Source organism: Asparagus officinalis, unplaced genomic scaffold (assembly GCF_001876935.1).
Source record: "Asparagus officinalis unplaced genomic scaffold, Aspof.V1 AsparagusV1_Un326, whole genome shotgun sequence".
NCBI classification, from domain to species: domain Eukaryota; kingdom Viridiplantae; phylum Streptophyta; class Magnoliopsida; order Asparagales; family Asparagaceae; genus Asparagus; species Asparagus officinalis.
In genome coordinates, this window is record NW_017972591.1 from 163193 (window position 1) to 187049 (window position 23857).

General features: G+C 34.5%; 1 protein-coding gene across 1 annotated transcript in view; it reads left to right on the forward strand.

Annotated features, from left to right (window-relative positions):
* Nucleotides 1-23857, forward strand: part of LOC109827622 (exocyst complex component SEC5A-like) — a 43559-nt gene that overhangs the window by 15705 nt on the left and 3997 nt on the right. The window contains 14 exon segments of the mRNA XM_020394639.1: nucleotides 1677-1781; nucleotides 1993-2067; nucleotides 2194-2325; nucleotides 2754-2927; nucleotides 4777-4932; nucleotides 10084-10210; nucleotides 10295-10505; nucleotides 12206-12321; nucleotides 12425-12653; nucleotides 13886-13979; nucleotides 14522-14599; nucleotides 14703-14759; nucleotides 22646-22795; nucleotides 22943-23158. Coding sequence (XP_020250228.1) covers nucleotides 1677-1781; nucleotides 1993-2067; nucleotides 2194-2325; nucleotides 2754-2927; nucleotides 4777-4932; nucleotides 10084-10210; nucleotides 10295-10505; nucleotides 12206-12321; nucleotides 12425-12653; nucleotides 13886-13979; nucleotides 14522-14599; nucleotides 14703-14759; nucleotides 22646-22795; nucleotides 22943-23158 — 1920 coding nt within the window.

Below are 23857 nucleotides of genomic sequence, written 5' to 3' on the forward strand. Positions count from 1 at the left end.
TTTGGGGGGGGGGGGTTAGTCACCTAGAACTCAAAATTAGAACTGGGATAATCTGTGGGATAAATTTTTAAGATGTTAGTCACATAGAACCTAAGTTGCATGGAAACGGGTGCTGGTACGGGTGCGGGTGTGGGTACGGGTAGGGGACACGACAAAATTGTAAAATGTAGGGTACGAGGACACGACTATATATATATATATATATAAATATATATATATATATAAATATATATATATATATATATATAAAATTAATAACATGTTGTAATAAATGCATGCATATATTCAAGAAGTGTTCATGAAGTTTGGGTACGGGAAAGTGTCGGGTACGTGTCCGGTACGGGTACGGCTTCATTATAGAAGTACTCGGGTAACATAGGATAGAACTAAAACTAGAACAAAATTTTACGGTGTTAGTCAAGTAGAACTCTAACAAAACTAGAATTGGGATATGGTACAAAATTATCCCCTTTTTTTATTTTTTTATTTTTTTATATAAAAATATGAGTTCTAGTCTCTCAAATTATTCCAAGTTTTAGCTTGGAACTAGGTGGTAAAAAACTAGAACTCATATTTATTTTGTTATTTTTTATATTTCTTTTTTTCTTTACTTCTTTCCTATTATGGTTATTACCATCATTAGACCATCATTATAATAATAATTGTCAATATTTTATAGTCTAACCAAAAGTTATTTAATAGTAAAGAACATTGTTGTAAGCAATTATCAATCAATAATAGTAAGTTTAAAATACATAAATTGTATTTATATCTTCAAAATGCATAAATATATATTTCATGATTATAAAAATTTATCTCGCGTTATTTTATCAATATATCCCGCTTCACAAAATTGTTGTTATTTATATTTTATCCCACTAAAATATCCCACTAGCGAAAAATTATTCCACTTTAACAATTATCCCATTTTGCATGAAAATGTCCCAATTGACTAACACACCCCCTTAATAATTACCGCTAACTTGCTTCAATGACTCTTTATTGTCCTACTATTATCTATCTCAACTTTTAGTATATTGTGTCATATTCCTTCTTCTTGTTGTTTTCCCTGAATCGTTATAGACTGCTTTGCATCAATGAACATATATTTTTGTCAAGTGCACATCACATCAGTACCTCTTGGTACTCTCTTGATACTTGTATAGTATATCTCAAATGAATCCTTTCTTTCAAAATATTTTTCTTTTTCATTGTCAATGTAAATCAATCATTCTTTGGTACTTTTAAATATATACATATGCTTGGCACCCTTCCTCTCTTAATTGTACATTTGACCCTTGTCTACATATGCTTATCTATTTCTATATGTGGTGATCCTTTTTTTTACTTCATTTATTGCAATTTAATTAGATTGAAGATTTATATTGAAATTCTTACATTGGATTCTGTTAAATTGAAGTGATTGTTTTGCATTTATGTTTATGCTTGACATTTTGTATGATGTGGATGCCTCTGTCTCGTATCTGAACCATGTTTTATATCTGTAAGTTTCTTTCTTTATTTTAGGAACAGAATAAATTCTATGCTCAGTATCATCATGTCTGGCTCTTGTTCCTTAAAATAGGGGGCTGTCATTTAATTTCTTAGGGTCGTTCCAACCATTCTTTTATAGTTCAGTTGTTCAGTTGTCATATGATATATTTGTTTTCATGCAGGTGGGGATACTAAAACGTGTTTTAGAAGAGGTGGAAAAAGTGATGAATGAGTTTAGGAGTATGCTTTATAAGTCGATGGAAGATCCACAGCTTGACCTAGCTGAAGTAAGCTCATTTTTAATTCATTTCTGGTACTCTTTTCTAGTGCCGCTATCAACATAAAGTTTTGCTGCACAGTTAATACCCAATTAATCATAGAAGTCTTGGCTGATGGTTTCCATATTTAGAGTAAAATTTCTTGCAGACACCATTTGCATCCCTTTGGAAGTCCCATATTCAAGTTATCTTACCATGAACTTTTTTTCTGTGTTTCTAGCTTGAGAACACTGTTAGGTTGTTGTTAGAGTTGGAACCTGATTCTGATCCAGTGTGGCATTATCTTCATATCCAGGTACACACTGATTGTTTTCTTAAAATTAGCAGAACAAGCTCAAGATTATGTAGCTTTGTTACTTGGGGTTTCTTGATCATTCAATACTCGCTTACATCACAATGCATCATATAATTTTTCCGCCAGAACCGTAGGGTTCGAGGTTTGCTTGAGAAGTGCACTGTGGAGCACGAAGCCCGTATGGAAGTTCTACACAGTGAGATGCAGGAGAGACTGCAGTCTGATGCGAGATGGAGGCAGCTTCTAACAAGTCTGTAAGTGTTAAGTTTATTATTGATGCTTACTCTGTAGTTCATTCTTGTGTTTCATGATTTATTTTCCTAACTTTTCTTATGGATTTAAGTGCGTTGAAGATAAGATAAATAAGGAGGGTCATGCAAAACAAAGGAAATTATAAACAGTTATCATGGCATGTTTAGATAAACCACCACGTATGAATTGCAGGCAACAGCTTGCACATTTAGCTATAGCTAAGTTTCATTCTAGTTACATCACATGCGTTAGTGCTTACTGCTTAGTGACTCACATCTTAAGCATGGAAAGACATGTGTTAGCTTCTTGTCATTCATAGACCGAAGTTATTTGTTCAGACAGCTCTTGGGACATGGGACTTTTAATTATTACTCATTCAGCTTGCTTAGGAATAATTTAAATAATTTTCTATATGTTTTGTTTATTCGTGCCAGTTTGATGTTGATTCCTCAATCCGGGACTCTGGCGATTTTGAGACAGATTTCATGGGAGAAGAAGTAGATGCTTTGAGAGGAAGGTATATTCGACAATTAACTGCTGTGCTTATCCAACATGTTCCAGCATTTTGGAGATTAGCTCTTTCAGTTTTCAGTGGAAAGTTTGCAAAGGTACTAATAATGATTTCTTTGTTTGTTTGTGACACATTGTTAATAATTCTTGTAGTTACCTCTAAGAGGTTGTGTCCAGTAGACAGGAAGAGAATAATCTGAACTATCAAAAGTAGTTGTGTTATATTCGACAATTAACTGCTGTGCTTATCCAACATGTTCCAGCATTTTGGAGATTAGCTCTTTCAGTTTTCAGTGGAAAGTTTGCAAAGGTACTAATAATGATTTCTTTGTTTGTTTGTGACACATTGTTAATAATTCTTGTAGTTAGATCTAAGAGGTTGTGTCCAGTAGACAGGAAGAGAATAATCTGAACTAGCAAAAGTAGTTCTGTGTATCTGTGGAGATTTACTTTGCTTGGAAAACTTAATAAACTAGATTATTATTTACGAATGTGTCAATTTTGAAAGCTAAGTTATTTCCTTTTCTATTATTAACCTTAGATATTTCATATTTGTTGAGCAGAATATCATAAAAGTAGGTAATGATCTGACCACATAAAAATCAAGATTCACCACCTTATATTGATTACTATACATATATAATCTCTCACATCGTGCAAGCATAAACATAAAATTACCATCAACTGTTCATGGCTCTTATAAAATTTAGATTAATTTATCTAGTCTTTGATGTTTATCATGCATCAGATAGGATTCTATGTGCTCCCTCTGACTTAACTAAAGCTTAACATATGCTCTCTCTGAGCCTTTTTGGCTGGTAATTTCATTGAGGCCTGTCTACTGTTATCAATATAATGAATTAATGTGATCTTTCTATGTGGTGTAAAATTTTTGATTTATTTCTTTCTAAGCATATTTGTTTTGTTATGATGACACCTGACTTGTGTAAGTCACCTCATTGTATTTTTGTTCTCGTTCGTTGTAAAAACTTTTGCTAGTTATTTGCATGCTACTCATATATGATATGAATGCAGTTTCTTTTCTGCAAAATACTTGCAGGTTATAGGGATTCCGTGAGCAATTCTTTTGAGTTACCTAGTCAACAATGACAGCAATACAGCAATAGCAATATTAGCAAAAGTAAAAGTTAACAGAAGCAGCAGAGATGATCCTGCTCCAGTATAGAAAATGAATAATCCCTGTGAAGTGTTTACACGCACACACCACATACACATCTGAAGATTGAAGCGGACCTGTTATACTTTGTCGCTAATATCGTATATTTACCGTTCATTTTAAAAATAACTAGTAATCTAATAAAGATGCTATCACTGGGTAATGCCGAAATTTGAACTGTATTTGGAATTTTGGATGTGAGCTAAATTTGGCAAAAACAAGCGGGAATTTGCAGCAATTGTGCTTTTAGCTTTGGAGAATCATCAAGCATGAATTCTGCCATGGATGGTTTGTAGAAAGTTTATGCTAATACAATGCTTGTTTTCAAGGGTGAAGACAGGATCATACAGTAGATAGGGCACACTTAGTACACAACTTTTTCAATTATTATAAAACACAACAATGTATTAAAAATTTTAACTAGGAAATTGTCTCAACTTTATGAATTTGTATTTATATGGATTTAGACACTTTAGTGTAGGGCATATGCCAAATGTAAAGGGTTTAAAAAGATATGAGCATTTGCTAGATTTGACATAGCACACATGCCCTACCTCAAATATACTCCGCAACTAGTTGCTTTCTTGCTGAAACATGATCTAGTTAGTTGTCCTAATGTTTTTGAGTTCTTTTCCTTGAGCAAGATTTTTTTCAGTATGTTAAAGTTGCAGTGGTTATCTGGTTTTCCTGTAACTGAAACAAGGTTCCCCTTGAATGTTCCAAGATTTTTCGCACTTCAGTTCACTCTTATGTACCGCTTGTTTTTCCAGGTCACTGCTGCAAATGTTCCTCTTGATTCTGAGGCAAATTCCAAACCTAGCCTGTCTAAGGGTGAGGACAAGGCTGGTGACATGAAGTACTCAAGTCATTCTCTAGAAGAAGTTGCTGAAATGGTTCATGGTACTATATCTGCATATGAGGTCAAGGTATAGAATCTCCTTCGTATTGTTTTTATGAGAAACTTCTTTTTTTTTGGTATTGAAATCCTTTTCACGATTATTCTTTTTACATCATTTTGTCAGACAGCTAGATGGTTTTGCATGCAACATTTACTGATTGATTATTCTTGTTAATATACCGTTTGCATCTAGAGTATGTGTGCGCGCGCATGCATGTGCTACATGCGAGTGTATGTGTGGTTATCAAAAAGTTGTGCTTCATATGATCCGTTAATCTGAGGTGTTAGTGTAACCACAATATTTGTTAGTTATCAGACATTTCTTATTGGATGCAGACAATTTAAATTAACCCATTAAGTATACTGTTATTTGGAGGCTATTTTAGTTCGCCAGCCTATGGATTTTGAACAAACAGTCCAAAAACCTACAAGAAATTTTAGGTGTTTTAGAATATTCTGGATAGTAGGTCTAAGTAACATGGGATTCAAATTTGTCTATTTGAAATGATACGATGTCTAAGTACAAAATTATGAGAAATGTATGTTTTCTGTTTCTAGTATTCAAAAGATTCAGACCATGTTTAACATGATGAAATTTCTATTTGATCTGTACAATATATACTATGGGTCTAATAGGATCAACTCGAGTTGTATTGGTGAGATCATAATCAAAATTATCAAACCATATATTTTTTGCAAAATTTGTAGTTATACACTTATATATGCGTATGTACAAGTGAGACTCTTGAAAGACTTGAAGCGTCCCCTGAGAATTTGATGATGGGACATCTTTCTTTCAATTCACTCTAGAATTGATTCGCATCATTTGACTTGTTCCAAATGTAAGAACCAAGTGTTTTTAAAAAATGTTTTGTCCATGCATTATGTAGGAAAAATAGATGGCTCAAATTATTATTTGGTGAACAGAAAATATTGATCCGAAGCTTGATCATGATCGAAATATTTAAAAGCCAATTTTTTTATTTCCAACTGGTTCTGTGGGAAATGAGGAAACTCAATGAGAGCTCTGGTAACTATTATTTATAACACGAGATTAAAACGTGTGCTCTTTATTGGAGTGTCTTTATGACTCATCTGAGAAGAATAGCTCTGAGGAAAATCAATAAGCTCAATGTGAGCCCTAGTAAAAATTATTTATTTCACAAGAGATTAAAACATGCGATACATATTCACAAAAATATTCTAAATATATCCTCTCAACACATTTCTTATATTACCTTACCATATCTCTATATATCCTTTTCTGATCAATATTCTGGAACGCATTATGCACTTTTATGCGCCAGACCAAGCACCTAGCAGTCAAGCATGTAGGTAGATGCTTAAGCGACACATAGGCGTTTCTAATATCAACAATGGAAGGGTTCTTTTTGAAGATTCAAATTCCTATCCAACTATCCTCGTTCTTTACCTAAGATGGATTTGGATATAACGTTTTGATCTGATCCATTTTGACTTAGCCCATTCTCCTCATTTGTTACTATACCTAAGCAAGTCTAAGCCAGCAATATACCCCTTTTGATGCAGTTCATGTAAGCCCCTAATGCTCCCTTAGGTGCTCCCAATACCTAGGATATCACTTAGGCCTAGGCGAGCGGCTAGAGGACGCCCAGCCTATTTTATAAAACAATGATTTCGATATCCTAATATATTCCTTTACACTTCCCTTCAAGTTGTGTGTGTCTATGTGTGTGTGTATATATCATACATGCCAAGCTTGTTACAAATAAAATACTTATGCTTCTGACTTCTCTTGATGCATGAAATAACTATCTACTTCAATATGTTTCGTATGTTCATGAAAACTGTGATTTCTGCAATATGAATTGATGTCTGGTTACCCACCACAAAAGGAAAGCGAGGCCCGCAACGGTCCGCGCACCGAGCCGAGCGACGGAACATCCCCCGTTAGGTGTCGTTCCGCATTCGGCCGGCGCGTATCTCCGGCCCCCATTCGCTTCCCTCCTGGCAAATTCAAGCACAAGTTGACTTTCTTTCCAAAGTCCTTTTCATCTTACCCTCACAGTACTTGTTCGCTATCAGTATCTCACCGCTATTTAGCCTTGGACGGAATTTACCGCCCAATTGGGGCTGCATTCCAAACAACCCGACTCCCCTATAGCGCCTCGTGGTGTGGCAAGGAAAAAAAACACACGCTCCTTGGTTAGCTTATCTGTCGGTTGCTATTCACAATGTAACTGTATTAGACTGTAGAGGCCAAAACTGAGTATGTGCTTCTATCCAAATCCAATACTAACAGGTAGTATTATCCATTGCTCAATACTCTTAACTTTGCGTTAGAACGAAATACAACACTGGTTCTTCTCTAAGAGATAAGATTGCCTCTAAAAAATACGGAGTATCCCGCCGTAAATCTCCTGCTAACCTGTGGACCAGACAAATTGGCATTAGAAAAAACTGTTATGTGACTGTCACAACAATCAGAATGTTAAAATTCTTTTCCGGAGCATTCTTCAGCATCAGAGTATCCAAACTGCTGCCTGCTGTTATAACTTGATTGAGGAGCAGATGAAAATTGACGTACAACAATTAATACAAAGGAAATGTCTGGCTTACCAACCATTCTCGTTTGCCTTTCTGGATCATTTTCAGAAACTACTACTGATTCGATAGCAGTTAGCAAATTAGTGTCGGTGGATTCGATAGCAGTTAGCAAATTAGTGTCGGTGGCCGGTGCTTGTAGCTGTCTGCATCCTGACATCTCTATCTCAAATAGTAGATCTAGTCTCTAGACATACTTCTGTTGAGTCATCTTTGAGGCAGCCATCTCAATACCCGAGAAAATACTTTAAATAGCTTAGATCTTTGACGTGATAGGCAAATATGCTTTTAAATCATTGATCCCTTGTTCATCATTGTGTGACAATATTATCAACATGTACTGTAGAAGTAATCTTTTTTCCACTATGCTGACGAACAAAGGCTGAACAATGTTTTGTATGCATCAAAATCCAACGTCCTGAATTACTGGAGTAAATATCCCAAATCAAGCCCTTGGAGGATTGTTTAAACTACAAAAGTACCTTTTTAATTTACAATTTCCTTGATTCCTGTGCAGGAAGCCAAATAGTTTCTATGTATAGACCTCACTAAGAAATCATTTAGGTAACATTTTTGATGTCTACCTAATAGACTACCCAAATGATGGATTACATCAAGGGGGATGAACATATTTACTGAGGTCATCTTAGCGACATGGGAGAAAGTATTCAGATAATTGACTTGTGTATCTGTGAATATCCTTTCACCACTGGGCGAGCATTCAGTCTATCCAGTGTACCATCTTAATTTCACAGCATAAACTCATCGGCAGCCTGTTGCTTTCATCCCCTATGGTAGAGGAACCAAATCCAATGTTTTATTTTTATCAAGAACTATAAGTTCTTCCTGCAAAGCCTCTCTCCAACTTGAAAGAAATAGATAGAGAAAAATTTGGGAATAGAGTTTTGTTAATAGAGGAAAGAAATGCATTAAAAGAGGAAGAAAATGATCATAAGAGACAAAATTTGACCAATAATGAGCTGTCATGCTGTACAGTGATGTCTATCTTCTCATAAGGCAATATGAACATCAAGATCAAACGTTACTGGCTCAGGATGATATGGAGAGTTAGAAATGTGTTTAATTGGGTTAACATTCTACCCAGTTGTATATCTGAAGAATAGACTTCGAAGAGCTGTGGTGCGGACTTTGAAGATTGAATACATCTAGAGTACACCTTTATAGGTTCTCTATATTCTGTGGCAGGTAATCCAGATCAATACCGTGCTCAGATTGCAGTATGAGAAGACTGATAAACTAGAAAGTAAAAACAATGGACAATGCTGATCATTCAACCCAAGGTGTAGAGAGTTTGTTTATCATAACCATAGGAGAATTTCCTCTTTTATAGACAATGCCATCAGTCTCGAGAGACATTAATCTCAAGAAAGAATATAATACTACTTATTTGAAGTTTGACAATGGAAGATAGCATCTGTCCTAATTAGTAAATTACAAGCTTTCTGCAAGTTTACCCCTTCTGATGAATTTGAGTTCAAAGCCTTAGAAAAAAAACTTTTAAGATGTATTCTTTCCGCAGCGGTGTTTGGAAGTTCATGTTATCGAAACCCTTGGTCTATGAAAATATTTTTTCAAGCACGATCAGACTGATCAACGGACTCTTCTGGAACTGGCCCCTTAAGCACTCTGGTTTAGTTAAAAACAACCAATAATATGTAAACAGCACATGTGTTTGTGGACCAACCGGACCTTTTGGTTCATGAGAATAATTGTTGTGCATATATTGATATAATACATGCAAATATGCCAGGAAACAGATTACAGTCTTGTATCAATGGGGACTCTGATCTAGAGTTCTCATTTGTTTTGACTAACAATAATAAATTAATATATACGAAGTGAACATTAATAAAAGCATCTCCTGCATAAGTCCTCTTTGACCAACATCCAGTTGATGGTTACACAATAAAAATTGAACTACTTATCTTTCTTTTTGTTATCTGTTTCAACTGTAATAATATTGATGTTTAGACATTTTAGCTACCAAGTGCAGGTTAAACTTTATTCTACAGTAGTCTATGTCTATTTATCCATAAGCTTCTTTTTTCCAGTTAGTTTTCTTTGTGAAACCACCCTTATTTTGTTGGGTTTAATCAAATCCTTTCTGATAACCTCATCTGCGTTATGTGGACCAGTAATGAAGGGGATTTTTAGTGTAGAGTATTATTTTTGTGTACATGTGTATTTAAAATATACACAAACTCAAATTATGCTTGATGTTTGAAGATCCAGGAAAGCAAGCTTCCGAAGTTTTACTGACATAGCCATAGTTGCGTAACACTGATGTGGCAAGCATTTTTAACCTCATTTGACTTCGGTGCTTTAAATTAAATGGTATTAAATGACATAACACTTTATTAGTTTGATATATTTTCCTGTTATGTTATTGCTAAATAAATAGCCTCTTAATGTTTCCTTTCTATATTCAATGAAGACACAATATTATGTACAGTGCTTATTTCATGCCACTCCTTAAAGCATGTTTCTTTTTTAATTCTATTGTCATGCAGTCCGTTGTTCTACTTCTCATATTGTACTCTAAGAATGAAAGACTTAAAAGCTATTCTTGTGACAGGTTCATAGCACGTTTCGAGATTTTGAAGAATCAAATATTCTTTGTCCATACATGAGTGATGCTATAAAGGAAATAGCTAAAGCATGTTTGGCTCTTGAGGGAAAAGAATCTGCGCCGCCCATTGCAGGTAGTTATTTATTCTTTTAAAGCTACACATTTTCTTGGTGTTTAGGAAGCTTTTATCTGAGCATTTTTTGCATGATTCTTTCAGTTAAATCTTTGCGTTCCCTTCATTTTGAAATTACAAAGATCCATATACTAAGGTTATGCACGTGGATGCGGGCAACAACTCAGGAGATATCCAAAGAGGAAGTTTGGATTCCTTTATCGACTTTGGAGAGGAACAAATCTCCATATGCAATTTCTTACTTGCCCCTGGCATTTCGAGCAATGACAGTGTCTGCGATGAATCAGATTGATGCGTAAGTATTTGCTTGTTGTTAATAACAAATGAGAATATTGTTTTCTTCTGTTAAATTTCTTTAGTAGTTACAGTGAATTTTCGTTCTATGAGATAATAGATTAATAATTTATTGGTCTGCAATTTTCCTTCCTGAAAGATAAGTTGTTATCTTATGGGCTGTAGCATGTTGGAACAAGAATGTGTGGCCTGATGATATATGAAATTGAGATAATTAATTGAGGAATGGGTGCATTGGAGAAACAGCCAGAGTTGCATAAAGATAAGATGATGTATAGGCTTGTAAGTCCATATGAAATGATTTGTGAAAGGTATCTTAAACCTATGCAAGACAGCATGAAAGGAATCTTAAACCTATGCAAGACAGCTTGGCAAGGCTCGGTGGGTACTGAATATAGCAGTTTACATATTTTACTTGATGTAGTTACAATTAGAAAGATGAGTGAAATAAGCTAAAATATAGGATTCAAAAAAAAAAAAAAAAAATCTGTCCTCGCCCATAATGAGTTAAAATGTTTAACAAGTGCTTACCTATAAGAAGTTAGAGGTACCTTCCCAAGAAATGATATGGTTTGTGTAATGTGCAATGAGGACCACAGTGCATAACTGTTGTGTAATAGTGTCTTACGTGGCACGTCTAGGAGTATTATAGAGCTGAATAAGGATTTTGAGGGAGCAAGAAAGGATATGATCGTTACTAACAGAGGAGATAACACTTAGAAGAGCTGAGTGTGGTCAGTTTGGACTTCGGAACAATAGATCATCGTTGATGGAGGAAAACAGACTAGTGTAATAATAGTCAGGTTATTAGAGGAAGTGTCCCTTAACTATACTGAATAGAGAAAAAAGAAGTTTGCACTGCGAGATTTCGATGTTATTTTTTGTTTCCCTTATTGCATTGCACACCTCAACAATGTAAATTGTGGTGGCAAACATAAGGTAATGTAGGCGATAACTATGCTTTAATATTTTTGCATCTGATAATTGGAGTTTTAACTTGTGTATTTCTGATATTGATAACGTTCGAACCAACATTTAAAAAAGCAAAAGCACAAAGAGAAGGGCTCGATCCTTCAATAAAGAGAAGTATAAATTCAAAGAAAGTGGAAGCTTGAGAATTTGTTAATAATATAAATATACAAGGAAAGAAAATAATTTTGCATCTAATTTGCATCATGCAGCAGAAAAGAGTGGGTATTTCATTGGTGGAATTTAGTGATGTGATAGATGATTAGAGAAATAGGAAAGACAAAGAAGCTTCAGTGTGGAAAAAAAATACAATTAATGCCAATGAAAGATTAGATGCTAGTATAACTTCCACCCGGTTATTTTGTAGATTAAAATTGGTGCAGATCTTTCTAACTACTCAGTGGCAGAGATGGAGCAACAGTAAAAGAGGCAGGGATCAAAAAATTTTCTGTGCTGAAGCACAAGACTGTAAGCTTTATGCCAAATAGCATAAGTTTTGAACAAATAAATTGAGCTTCATAAATTGGATATTATAGGTCATTGTCTGTGTAGAAAATTGTGACTGTTATATTTTGATAATGCATGAAGTGAGCTTCATACCGAGCTTTTTGACACATTGATATTTAATTCAAACAAAATAAATGATGTTAGTGCTAGTCAAACATTCATTTACTCTTGTGATAATAGTCTTATCTCCTGTTCAAATTGAATTAGTTTCTTCATTTCTTCCAGTATGATTCAGAATCTTAGAAGCGAGGCTACAAGATTTGTGGACATGTCAGACCACCTTAATGAAATACAAGAAGCTGCTAGAATTGCAATTCTGAACTGTTTCCTGGATTTCGCAGGTATACTGAAACAATGAGATCTATCAATTTGTTTTTCAGCTCTTTTCTTCAGTTTGTTATTCTTTTCATGTTGACTATTAGTTTGAATTTGTGAAATTATTAGGTTCTCTTGAACGGATTGGTGGTGAACTCTCAGAAAATAGATCGAATATTGAAAGTCATTTACAAAATGGCTATATGAATGGATTCGAAAGTGAATTGCCTGGTGTGCATTCTGGTGGTGCTGTAGGTGATTCCCATAAAAAGCTTCTAATCGTCCTGAGTAACATTGGGTATTGCAAAGATGAACTTTGCCATAGTCTATACAACAAGTACAAACACATATGGCTTAGGTATGTCATGAGCACCACTTCTTCTATCAGATGAGATCCTTATAAATATGTTTCTTCCTTTTCTTTCTTGAGATATCTCTCCAATATTTACCACTAGCTGTTTGATATAGAAGCTTGTTTATGATGTGATTACATTGACCTGGCGAGCTTTTTGTGATCTTCAGAATTATGATCTAAACCAAAATTCTAGCTACTTGAGAATAATACCTAAACCCCTCTTACCATACCAAGAAATTAAAGAAGACTTGGATGTTTCACAAGTATAATTTTCTAGGATCATGGGCAATCTGCTGTTGGGCAGTTGATGCTTCATGTTCAATTGTGGTCAATGTGGTGAGAACTCAGACAAAGTCTGATTTGCAGCTATTAGATCTGTTTAGCTGTCACTGTCAGCTAAGTTTTAGGTTTTTTTGCTATATTTAATTAGAGAAAACTATTTTTCTAGGAATAAAATATATTTTAGCATTTTAGGAACTATAATTGAATCAGAACTGAACATTTGTAGTAGGCGAACAAGAGTATTACAGGAAGTGATTAATTTTGGATTGTTTTTCAACCCATATTTGTATGGTGATTCTTGGTGGCAACCTTTAAAATACATGATCGAGTAGTTAGGTTTCCCTATCTGTTGACTGGAGTCCTAGCACTTACGCAATAATTCCTGTACCCGTAGATTTCTCTGCTAGTACAATCCTTCTCACTCTCTCTTACGCAAAATTCTTTGCTAGAATTTCTCGATCAGTTAGAGGGTCAATGTCTTGTTTACGTCCTCATAAAATTTGGTCTTCATCGTACTTTATTCACTATGAAAAATTCTATTTTATTGTGGCGAAGTTGTAATGAAATTATACCTAAACCCCACTTTGCAAATATAATCAAGTTTTCGCCTTTCACTTTGTAGGCAGGCAATGCATTGCTTGTGCAAAAGATATGTCCGACAAAACAAGCAATTGCAAACCTTCACTATTATGGCTAGATATTGTGCCCCACTAACTCTAACCATCTTGAACTGTACCTAGTTGGAGTATAGCTCTAAACCAATTATTCTTCATATTCACAATCTTCTTGTTGCGAGAGTTTGCTCTACCATGCTACATTATAATGGTTTATTGCATAAAGTCCCTCATGCTCATCAATGACCTTGGTGTTTTTGATGGACAATGAACCTGGACATTTGTGAACCATGTAAAAATGCTGTATTTGTAATAACACTTCAATTTTGCCTAATACAGGGAAAAAGAGGAACAGTATGCTGATATACGAGATCTTGTAACATCATTTTCAGCTCTTGAGGAGAAAGTCCTGGAAAGTTACACATATGCAAAGGTTAGTGTGAAGTGCATTATTTACTAAGAGGCTTTGCCAGTTAAGAGTTTCATTCATTTATTGAGAAAATTATTTATCCCTAAATGCAAAAGATTAGGGAATGAAAGTTACTTATACGCAATGGTTGAGCCTGTGATCAATCGATGAATTATATATGCATTAGTATTTGCTTGTTATCTCCTTGGCTCCTATCTCAAACTGTAGGTTAGAAATTGATATTGAACATGCATGTTCTCAATGGACGTATAATTGGAAGTTGTGAATTGCATAAATTTTGAGTCTTTTCTCCGAAAGCATTGTTATTATTTAAGTACACACACCTGTCAAGAAATTTCTTTTTATTCCTGTATTTATGTTTTAGATGTGAAGTCGTAAGAAACATAGATTAAATTGTTTTATTAGTGCTTTCCATCATTTACTGCACTTTTGATATACATTGTCATTTGTCTTTGTAAAATCTGTAACAGACAAAATGAGGTGTAGATTGCTAGGCTTCTACCGGTTCTGTACATATTAATATTGTATTTTTGTGTATCAATCAGTCAAACTTGACCAGAGTTGCTGCATCAAACTATCTCTTCGATTCTGGTGTTCAGTGGGGAGGTGCACCTGCAGTGAAGGTAAGTGAAATTTGATCAATGTTCCCACTTTTCTCATCTTTTAATCCTTCCATATGCATTAACTTCTGTTTTATTGTTGAAAAATAATTTGTAAATTATGCAGGGTATTCGAGATGCTACTCTTGAATTACTACATTGTCTTGTGGCTGTGCATGCTGAGGTACGCTAAATATTCCCATAATTTTCATGTTTGTGAAACTTTTCCTTGCTTCAAATTCCATTAAAGTTCTGAATGATAACCTCATGTAACCTGTAGGCTTAGCGTATTCATAATGTTTGCATTCTGTAATGTTCATCAGTTTTCCACAATGTTTAAACTTTAACTCACTAGTCACTACTTGCACATATTTAAGTTGTAGTATTTATTGATCTTGTGTTTATTTGTTGCACCAGTTCGCCAGTACACGCGATTCATGCATTACATAGTAAACTGGTGCATAAAAAATATTTATAACACTTTAATAATCGATGCTAATATGAATAGCTTTTTATAGAATTATTACCATAAGTGATATAAAGTGTCTTACTATTAGAAAATGTGGAGAGTGGGGAGAGTTATAGAGTAGTTGATTCTTGTTAGGGTGTTTTTAGATCTTTTCAAAAATTTCCTTCTAATTAGTTTCAATGTAATATAAATTATTGAGGACAAGTGTTGAATTTTTTGAAATCTTAACACAGATAGGGGTAAAACCAAAAGTGTGAATTTTCTTAAATAATAGTAATAGATTAAAAGTAAAAAACCCAGATCAGAAGGATTTCGCAGGTGTTTGAGTGGAATGATGGAAATGGAAAAAAGGTGCAGGATAAAGAAAGTTTTAGTGCATCGAACAGCTAAATAAATGATAGATTAGTTGACTAGTTAGTTGCTAGTGGTTTTAGGCTCTAGAAAATTTAGATAACCAATCGTCAACCAGTCCAATGGTATTTTAATCTGTTATGATGGTGGCAGCTAGCTGGCTAGGGCTTCCACCAAAGTAGAGCTAGAAAAATCTTGTTCAATATTGGGACAAGTTGGAGTTACATTTAACACTAAGGGTGGATAGGTTCATGTTTACATAAGCCGTGACATATTATTATAAGACTCAAGGAGAGGAGGAATAAGAAAAGATTAAGACTTCTTAAAAATTCTTTTATAATTTTACGGCTTGAATGCTTACGGCTTGAATGCCTTAGAATAATGGAGGTTTGTTATGTTTATTATCTTGTATTCAAGGTTAAAGAAGCATTGAAAGTGATTGGGATGAAGATGCACATTTGAAGGTGTTTGAGTAGGAGGAAAACCAATAAAAAGTGTTGGATATAATCAATTTTAATGAGCCAGGGAATTGACTAGATAAACTTCTATTTGTGTGGTTCGTTTCCCACTAGATTGGTTAGCTGTCCAATCCATTGATTTTGGGCATTGAAGAACTTGGATTGTTATGATGCAAGGATGTCTAATTACAAGGGTGTATTGCAAACAATATAAGGTTATGAGATGGATATAGATAATTTTACAACCAAATAGTTCCTCATATTAGGAGAAAGAAGATGTATGTGAAGACTCAGCGAGTGATGTTAATGGAATTCATCTAGACAAATCTTCCACGCTGAGAAATTAGGTTTTGTTTAATGTGTGAGCTATTTTCTATGTAATACATCAGAGGGAGTTAATACTCAAGATTTATTGTTGAGATTTGGGATGAAATGTTAATGACAGGGTGATGTGTGATTCTATCTGAATCCGATCATATATGAATTCTGTAGCGTGGGTACTTCTATCGTGAAGCCGTACACAACACATCCTATACCCCTACTTGTACCAACACTTCCTAGGCACTCCTTAAATATGTACATATATTTATTCAGACACGTATTCAATTATATGATAAAAGCATTAATTTAAAGGCTCGTCAATGCACCTCTTGGACATATCTCCTACGCTTCATAACCACTTTTAAAACTTGTTGGGCTATGGTAGTGTTCGTTTCAGACCATATTTAGTTAAATACTATGACTTCAATAGGTCATTTTCATATCTAGCTTAGAACCACAAATTTAGTCTGCGTTTCAGCCGTGTCTCTGTACCCTTCCTTTTACATATTTGTGGTGTCCTGTATCACACCCGTACCCATATCCATGCAACTTAGAACGTGACTACAATGAACGATTATGCATGACGAGGAACAAGGCACAATGTATATTGTCTGTTATTAATATATGGTTTAAGAAATGTAAATTAAATTGGATATAGTTGATCATCCATCTTTACTACGTAATACATGTTTTTCTAAGGGTGCATAAATAAATTAGTTATGCCCTAGGGCATGAAAGGATTTTAAAAACAATTATCAATACTAGGCTTGTAGAAAAATATTGACTTCTATGAGTGTTGCATGTCGTAACTTATGTATATATAATTTACTTGTTGTGAATCCAACTAGCTTTAATTTTATTTGAAAGACGGGATATGATACAAAGAGAAAAGGAGAACTGGAATTTTCTTACTTGCTACATTTTATGCCTTCCTTGCTTCTTACCAATATTGGCCTTTTCTAAATGTCAAAGTAGAGAATTGGTTGAAAATATGCAGTTTTACTTTCAAAAAAGTACAAACCTAGAAATTATTAGTGTTGAAGTCTGAAGATATCTAGATTTATTATATTAACAGTAAAAAAAAAAAAACTAAGTTTACCACTTTCATTATTTAGGATAATCAATTGTTGAGATGACGATATTGAGGTTGATGTGGTCCCATAGTTGCATTGAACCCATTTCATTCTTATTCAAGGGATGGGTACAAGAACGTGGTACGCCACTTGTTAAGAATCGGGTATGAGGGGGGTAGGTAGGGGCCCGGCCTCGGCCCGGAAACCCGGGCCAAGTCCGGGCTCCGGGCCGGGCCCGGGCCGCCTTTTTGGTGCCCGGCCCGGCCCGGCCCGGAATAGTATTTTTTTATTTTTTTATATGTATTATATAGGTATAATATATGTATATATAATATATTTTTATATATGTATATATATAATATATGTATATATAATATATTTCTATATATGTATAATATGTGTGTGTATATATACTCTCTCTTATATATGTATAATGTATGTATGTATGTATATGTATACTCTTTCTTATACTATACATGTATATATAAGTATACTCTCTCTTATATAAATATATATAGGTATACACTCTCTTATATATGTATAATATATGTGTGTATATATATATATACTCTCTCTCTTAGTATATATGTATATATCTCTCTTATATATGTATAATGTGTGTGTGTGTATACTCTCTCTCTTAGTATATATGTATATATAAGTATACTCTCTCTTATATATGTATAGTCTCTCTTATATAAGTATATATAAGTATACACTCTCTTATATATGTATAATATATGTGTGTATATATATATACTCTCTCTCTTATTAGTATATATGTATATATAAGTATACTCTCTTATATATGTATAATATGTGTGTATGTATACTCTCTCTTAGTATATATGTATATATAAGTATACTCTCTCTTATATATGTATACTCTCTCTTATAGTATATTACAACGGCTACTTCTTCCCCATTGGCCCAACGGGCAATGGCTACTTATGCGATTTTCTCTCTCTCAAGTTATAACTTATAAATATATACAATATATTTACATATAATATATGTATATATAATATATATAATATATGTATATATAATATATAGTTACATAATAATTTATAAGTATATACTAATACATAATTATATAAAAAATAATAAATTTAAACTAATTTTTAGCATTTTTTATCAAAAAAAAAGAAAAGAAAAAAATTAAAAAAAATCCGGGCCGACCCGGAGCCCGGTCCGGTTGGGCCCGGACCCGGCCCGGGGTACCCGGATCCGGGCTCCGGTTTTGCCCGGCCCGGGCCCGGATTTCCGGGCCGGGCCGGCCCGGATGGACAGGCCTAGGGGTAGGCTTCGTTCTTAGGTTCGGTTCTGAAATGCTAGTTGATATTCGCAATGGTAAAAGAAGCTTAAGAATCAGGTTGCAATTAAGATATGCATACTTTATTTGTTTATTTTCTCACGTTTTCAATGTTTATTCTCTAAAAAAGAGTTATATATATTTTTTTAAATTTTAGCTAATTTGAATTCTAATTCGGGTTGTTGGAGTTCGTGAATCTGGTCGTGTTTTGCACGAATCTGGGACGATTGAACCCGGGTCTCGGCTCGCTATAGTGTACCACGTTTCTGACTTCTATGTGTAGTTCATCAAATCAAATCATGATCATCAAAAAGTATGAGTGCAAATTTCTACCATTGAAGTTGAAGCAAAATTTCATATGATAACTATAAGACGAGCAATGCTTTATAAATTAGAATGTTTATCAATTAAAATAAAAGGCTAAATAGCACTTAAATACCATGCAGTTACTCACCTTTCCACTTATATGCCCTCCTTTTTTCTTGATTTATATACCCTATTTTTCATAACTTAGTGCTATTATTTTTTGTTGAGTGAACAAAAATATTCCCTTTGAGTGAGATGGATTAGCTAGAGCTGTGGAGGGGGAAGGGTTACCGTGAACAGTGCCACAGGTTGCTGTTCATGATGAACAATCTGCAGATTTTACTGTTCACAGTAAAATAGGTTGTGGGTTCGGAGTGAATAACACCCGGTGACAGTGGCAATGCTTTAGGAACCAATGATGTCAATCAATTTAAAGAAGGTTTAAACAAAATTGTCCGTGATATCGAAGCCGCTGAGGGGAAGTGTGAAGATTGCACGAAACCCTTTTGGTAGCCCCAAGATTAAGAACGAAAAGAGAGATCTCTAGGATCAAGGTTTTAAATATCGACCGACATGTCCGACATGTCGGTCGACATATCGGTTTGAGGGCTTGACCGACACGACATGGACGTTTTCACATGTCGGTCGACATATCGGTTTGAGGGCTTGACCGACACGACATGGACGTTTTCAACTTGTATATCGGTTTTTAAGGCCAAATCGGAAATATCAGGGTCATATCGGGCATATCGGCCTATTTTTTAGGTTTGAAAAATTAACCGATATGGTACTTTTTTTAAGATATGTTTTTTGTTATCGAGTTTGAGTTTAGTGATAAATACCCAAACCCGTTTGGCTTGTTCTCATGTTTAAGGGTTCCCTATGAACCCAATAGAAAGAATTTATGAACCCAAATTCATATATTATTTACTTTTTTATATATTTAGTCTATAGAATTTATAAAGTATGCTTATATTGAATTTATGAATGCTTAGATTACATTTAGGACATGATATTATACATAAGCACACTACCCGATATGGCAATCCGATATTTAGTCAATGTCCCTCGATATATCCCCGATTTTCGCTATCCGATATGGATTTCAGCCATCCGACATGAACCCGACATCCGATATTTAAAACATTGTCTAGGATTGAGAACCTGGCTTAATATCCTATAGAGTAAGAGAAAAGACAGTTATTATTCTATTAAATCTTAATTTCTCTTAAATTGAAATTAGGATGATATTACTAAATAGGTACGAGATAAAATCATATCTAATAACATTTAATGTATCTCATAATATTTACTATTATCTACTAATATTTACTAATACTAATAACATCTAACATTGTGCCGGTCACAATTATCAACAATGTCAAGGCCAGTTTCTTGCTCAATCATCATCATCATACTCAAAAGGTAACAAGAGAAATGAAAATAATCACCTTTTTGGCATTTCCTTTATATATAAGCATTATTACATCTAATCAACAAATTCATCCTCTTTTAGAATTAGAAACAAAGAGCTTAAAACAATACATAGAAGATCTCATTTAAATGAAAAACCCTTTCAAGTTCTTGAAAGGAGGTGAACATGTAATTTCACATCAATTAATTGCCACCTTCCCGTGCTTCGATGCAAACTTTCTCTGACAAATCATAATCCAAATCAAGAGAAGTAATATTATGAAAAAGAAATGTCGATACATTTCTTTGCTTACGGTCATATAGTACAACTATATAGTTGTGTAACGCTGAAAACCAAGTGGCGGAGAAAGAAATCATACGGGTCAATGAGGGTGACATCTGCATACTCCTGAATAGACCTCACAAGAAGCGAGTCAACAATTTTTATTCTGATCGCAACGAGTTGGATGTCAAGGCAGATGACTGAGAGTGGAACTTGAGGTGGGGCATGGACAAACAAGAGGAGAGGGTGGAGAGGATATGGCTAGAACAAAAGAGAGGGGGCATGGAGGAGCAGGAGAAAAGGGAAGAGAAAAACGTTGGATTAAATGGAGAGTATGAGAAGAGGACAGTTTGGGAAATTTTATTTTTTTACTTCAAATTTAGAATAAAATAATCTTGTACTCTCTGTTTTGGGTTTAAAGGGCAGCGAACTCTGTATTTGGGTTTATGGAACATATAGGACTTGGTGGGATATTTGGTAAATGGAGGAGCAGGAGAAAAACATTGGATTAAATGGAGAGTATGAGAAGAGGACAGTTTGGGAAATTTTATTTTTTTACTTCAAATTTAGAATAAAATAATCTTGTACTCTCTGTTTTGGGTTTAAAGGGCAGCGAACTCTGTATTTGGGTTTATGGAACATATAGGACTTGGTGGGATATTTGGTAAATGGAAGTAAAACTTAGAGTTTATAAGCAAAGCCCTTGTTTTTTATTGAAAAAGCTCCATCAATGACTCATTGTCATCCACAAAAAAATCTGAAATTTGGAGTAATTTAAATTTCATAGCTATGATATTGGTTCCCTTTTGGTTTGATACCAAATGAAAGCGACTCGACAACAAAGAAGTAAAGAATGAAGGCAGAGAAAAAGATACAGAGAGTAGAGTAGGTTGAGGGATTTGGGGTGTTTCTGGAATCACTTTTGTGCCATAACACCAATCACAATTATAATTTTGTCTCATGCCTACATCCAATGTTACACTAAACGCTGGGCGCTTATAGGCGTCGGACTTGACGCCCAGCGCTTAGTCGCCTAGACGGGCGCCTAAGCGGTTTCTGGGCCTTTTTTTTTCTTTCTTCATTTAAGTGGTGGTCGATGAGGTTTTGCTGAAGGTCGGAGGAGGTAGTGGAGATGTTCATATTTGGAGGTTAATAGAGTTTGGAGGACGTGTAGGCTACGACACATAAAATCACAATCAAGGCCTACATGGTACAATCCACGTAAGCAGACAATGTTCCCATAATTGCTCGTAAAATCTAGGTGGGCAGCCTAAATACCGCCTAGGCGCTAGTTAGGCGGCCTAGGTACCGCCTAGGCCTAGGCATACGCCTAAGCGGACTAGGCGGAGGTTTTTTAAAACAGTGCCTACATCAGTGTATTCACGTCACTTAAGGTCACACCTTTAAAAACTAGTGCTCAACACCCAAGCTCACTGACACAATTTAGAGAAATTATAATTTTTCATAAATATCTTCATAACTTTATGGAAGAAAAATTAGATTCCTTTATATATTTTACAAAATTTAATTACCAAGAAACTAATTCTTAATAAGAAAGAATTCTAATCATATTAAAATAAGAATTTTCTGATAACAGATTTTAGAAAGTTTTCCTAATCCATTAAAATTTCTAACTAATAATTTTTCTCGTACAGATAACACTACAAGAAAATTTCTACTAAAACCAAAATTATACTAAAAGAAGTTTTCACACCTTTCTCCCTTTTTCTTCATACATTTCTGAGATTTCCCAAGAGAAAGTCATCCTACATTGTTGATTAATTTTCTTGTGGGTAGGTCCATTTTCACAGGTTCATTATTATTGATAATTCAATTGTAAGTTTTGGTTAGTCCTCTCTTTATGTGGGCAAGCAGTAGGAACCCATTTGTAAAGTGTGAGTTAGGTACCACTTTGGAAACTCATGATTTAGAGATGGTTGCCCATTTTGAACAGGGAGTTCCTTGTTGTTTTCGGATTTATTGAACATTTAGTTAAACTTTGTAAGTCATGATGCGCTAGGCAACTGTAAACATGGAATTTTTTTCAGCTATTAAGAACTCTAGTTATGTAATCCGTGCAGGTGTTTTCTGGTGCCAGGCCATTGTTGGAGAAGACGCTTGGTATATTAGTGGAGGGTCTGATCGACACATTTCTCAGCCTTTACCAAGAACACAAAGCTAAAGATCTCAAATTGTTGGACGCAAATGGTTTCTGTCAACTTATGCTAGAGGTGAACACTGACCCAAATACAATTTTCATCTTCAATTGTTTTCTGTCTAAATCTACCATATTTATAACTTAGTATAGTCTTGAAACATGTGTCGTAAATTCAACTTGCAATAAATAGGCTTTGTAATATTTATCACTTCTCTTGCAGCTTGAATATTTTGAAACTGTTTTGCACACATATTTCTCCCCCGAAGCTCATGAAGCTCTGAAGTCTTTACAAGGATTATTGTTAGAGAAAGCTTGTGAGAGTTCTAGTGAGCCTATTGAGAATCCAGGACACCATCGCCGATCAACACGCGGTAGTGAAGATGCAATGGCAGATGATAAACCACAAGGATCAACTGTATCTCCAGATGATCTACTTGTAAGATACTTTTTCTATTTACTCAGTTTTCCTGCAAACTTCATTTATATTATTATTGGTATAACATTTTCTTATTCCTTTAATTTGGATGTTATGGAAATTTTGGGCGAAAATGTAAAAAATACATCTATAGTAAAAAAAGCAAAGAAATCACAAAACTGGGAAATTCCACTCCATTGCATTATTTTAAGGTCTATATCTTACATATTAGTAATTTTTAATTTTTTATTTTATCCTTGGAACCTAGGGAAATTCCAATATATTCATGATAAAAAGTAAGCTGTGTGGCGATAAATGTGAAACATGGACATTATACGATGAGATATAGACACAGTGATTAACGATGCTAGAAATTTCTAGGATTAGGACACAGGTACAACATGGGTCCAAAAAAGTATATATGTGTAAATGGACAGACACACATGATCCACCGATTTGGATATTGCACGTTATGGGTAAATGAATAAAGAAAATCTGAAAAAAGTTTAAGATACCATATGTATACAGATGTTAATATGCATATCTGTGTGTTGACATTCAGATTAGAATATTTAATGAAGAGGAGTGTTTAAACATGTATTGCTTTCATGTTAATTTATTTAGATAGAAATTAGTTCCATGGTCGAAATAGAAGATGTAAATTGTAACTTTGTTGAACGTTGGTGTCTAATACAATATTTTACGAAGAAGGCTAAATAG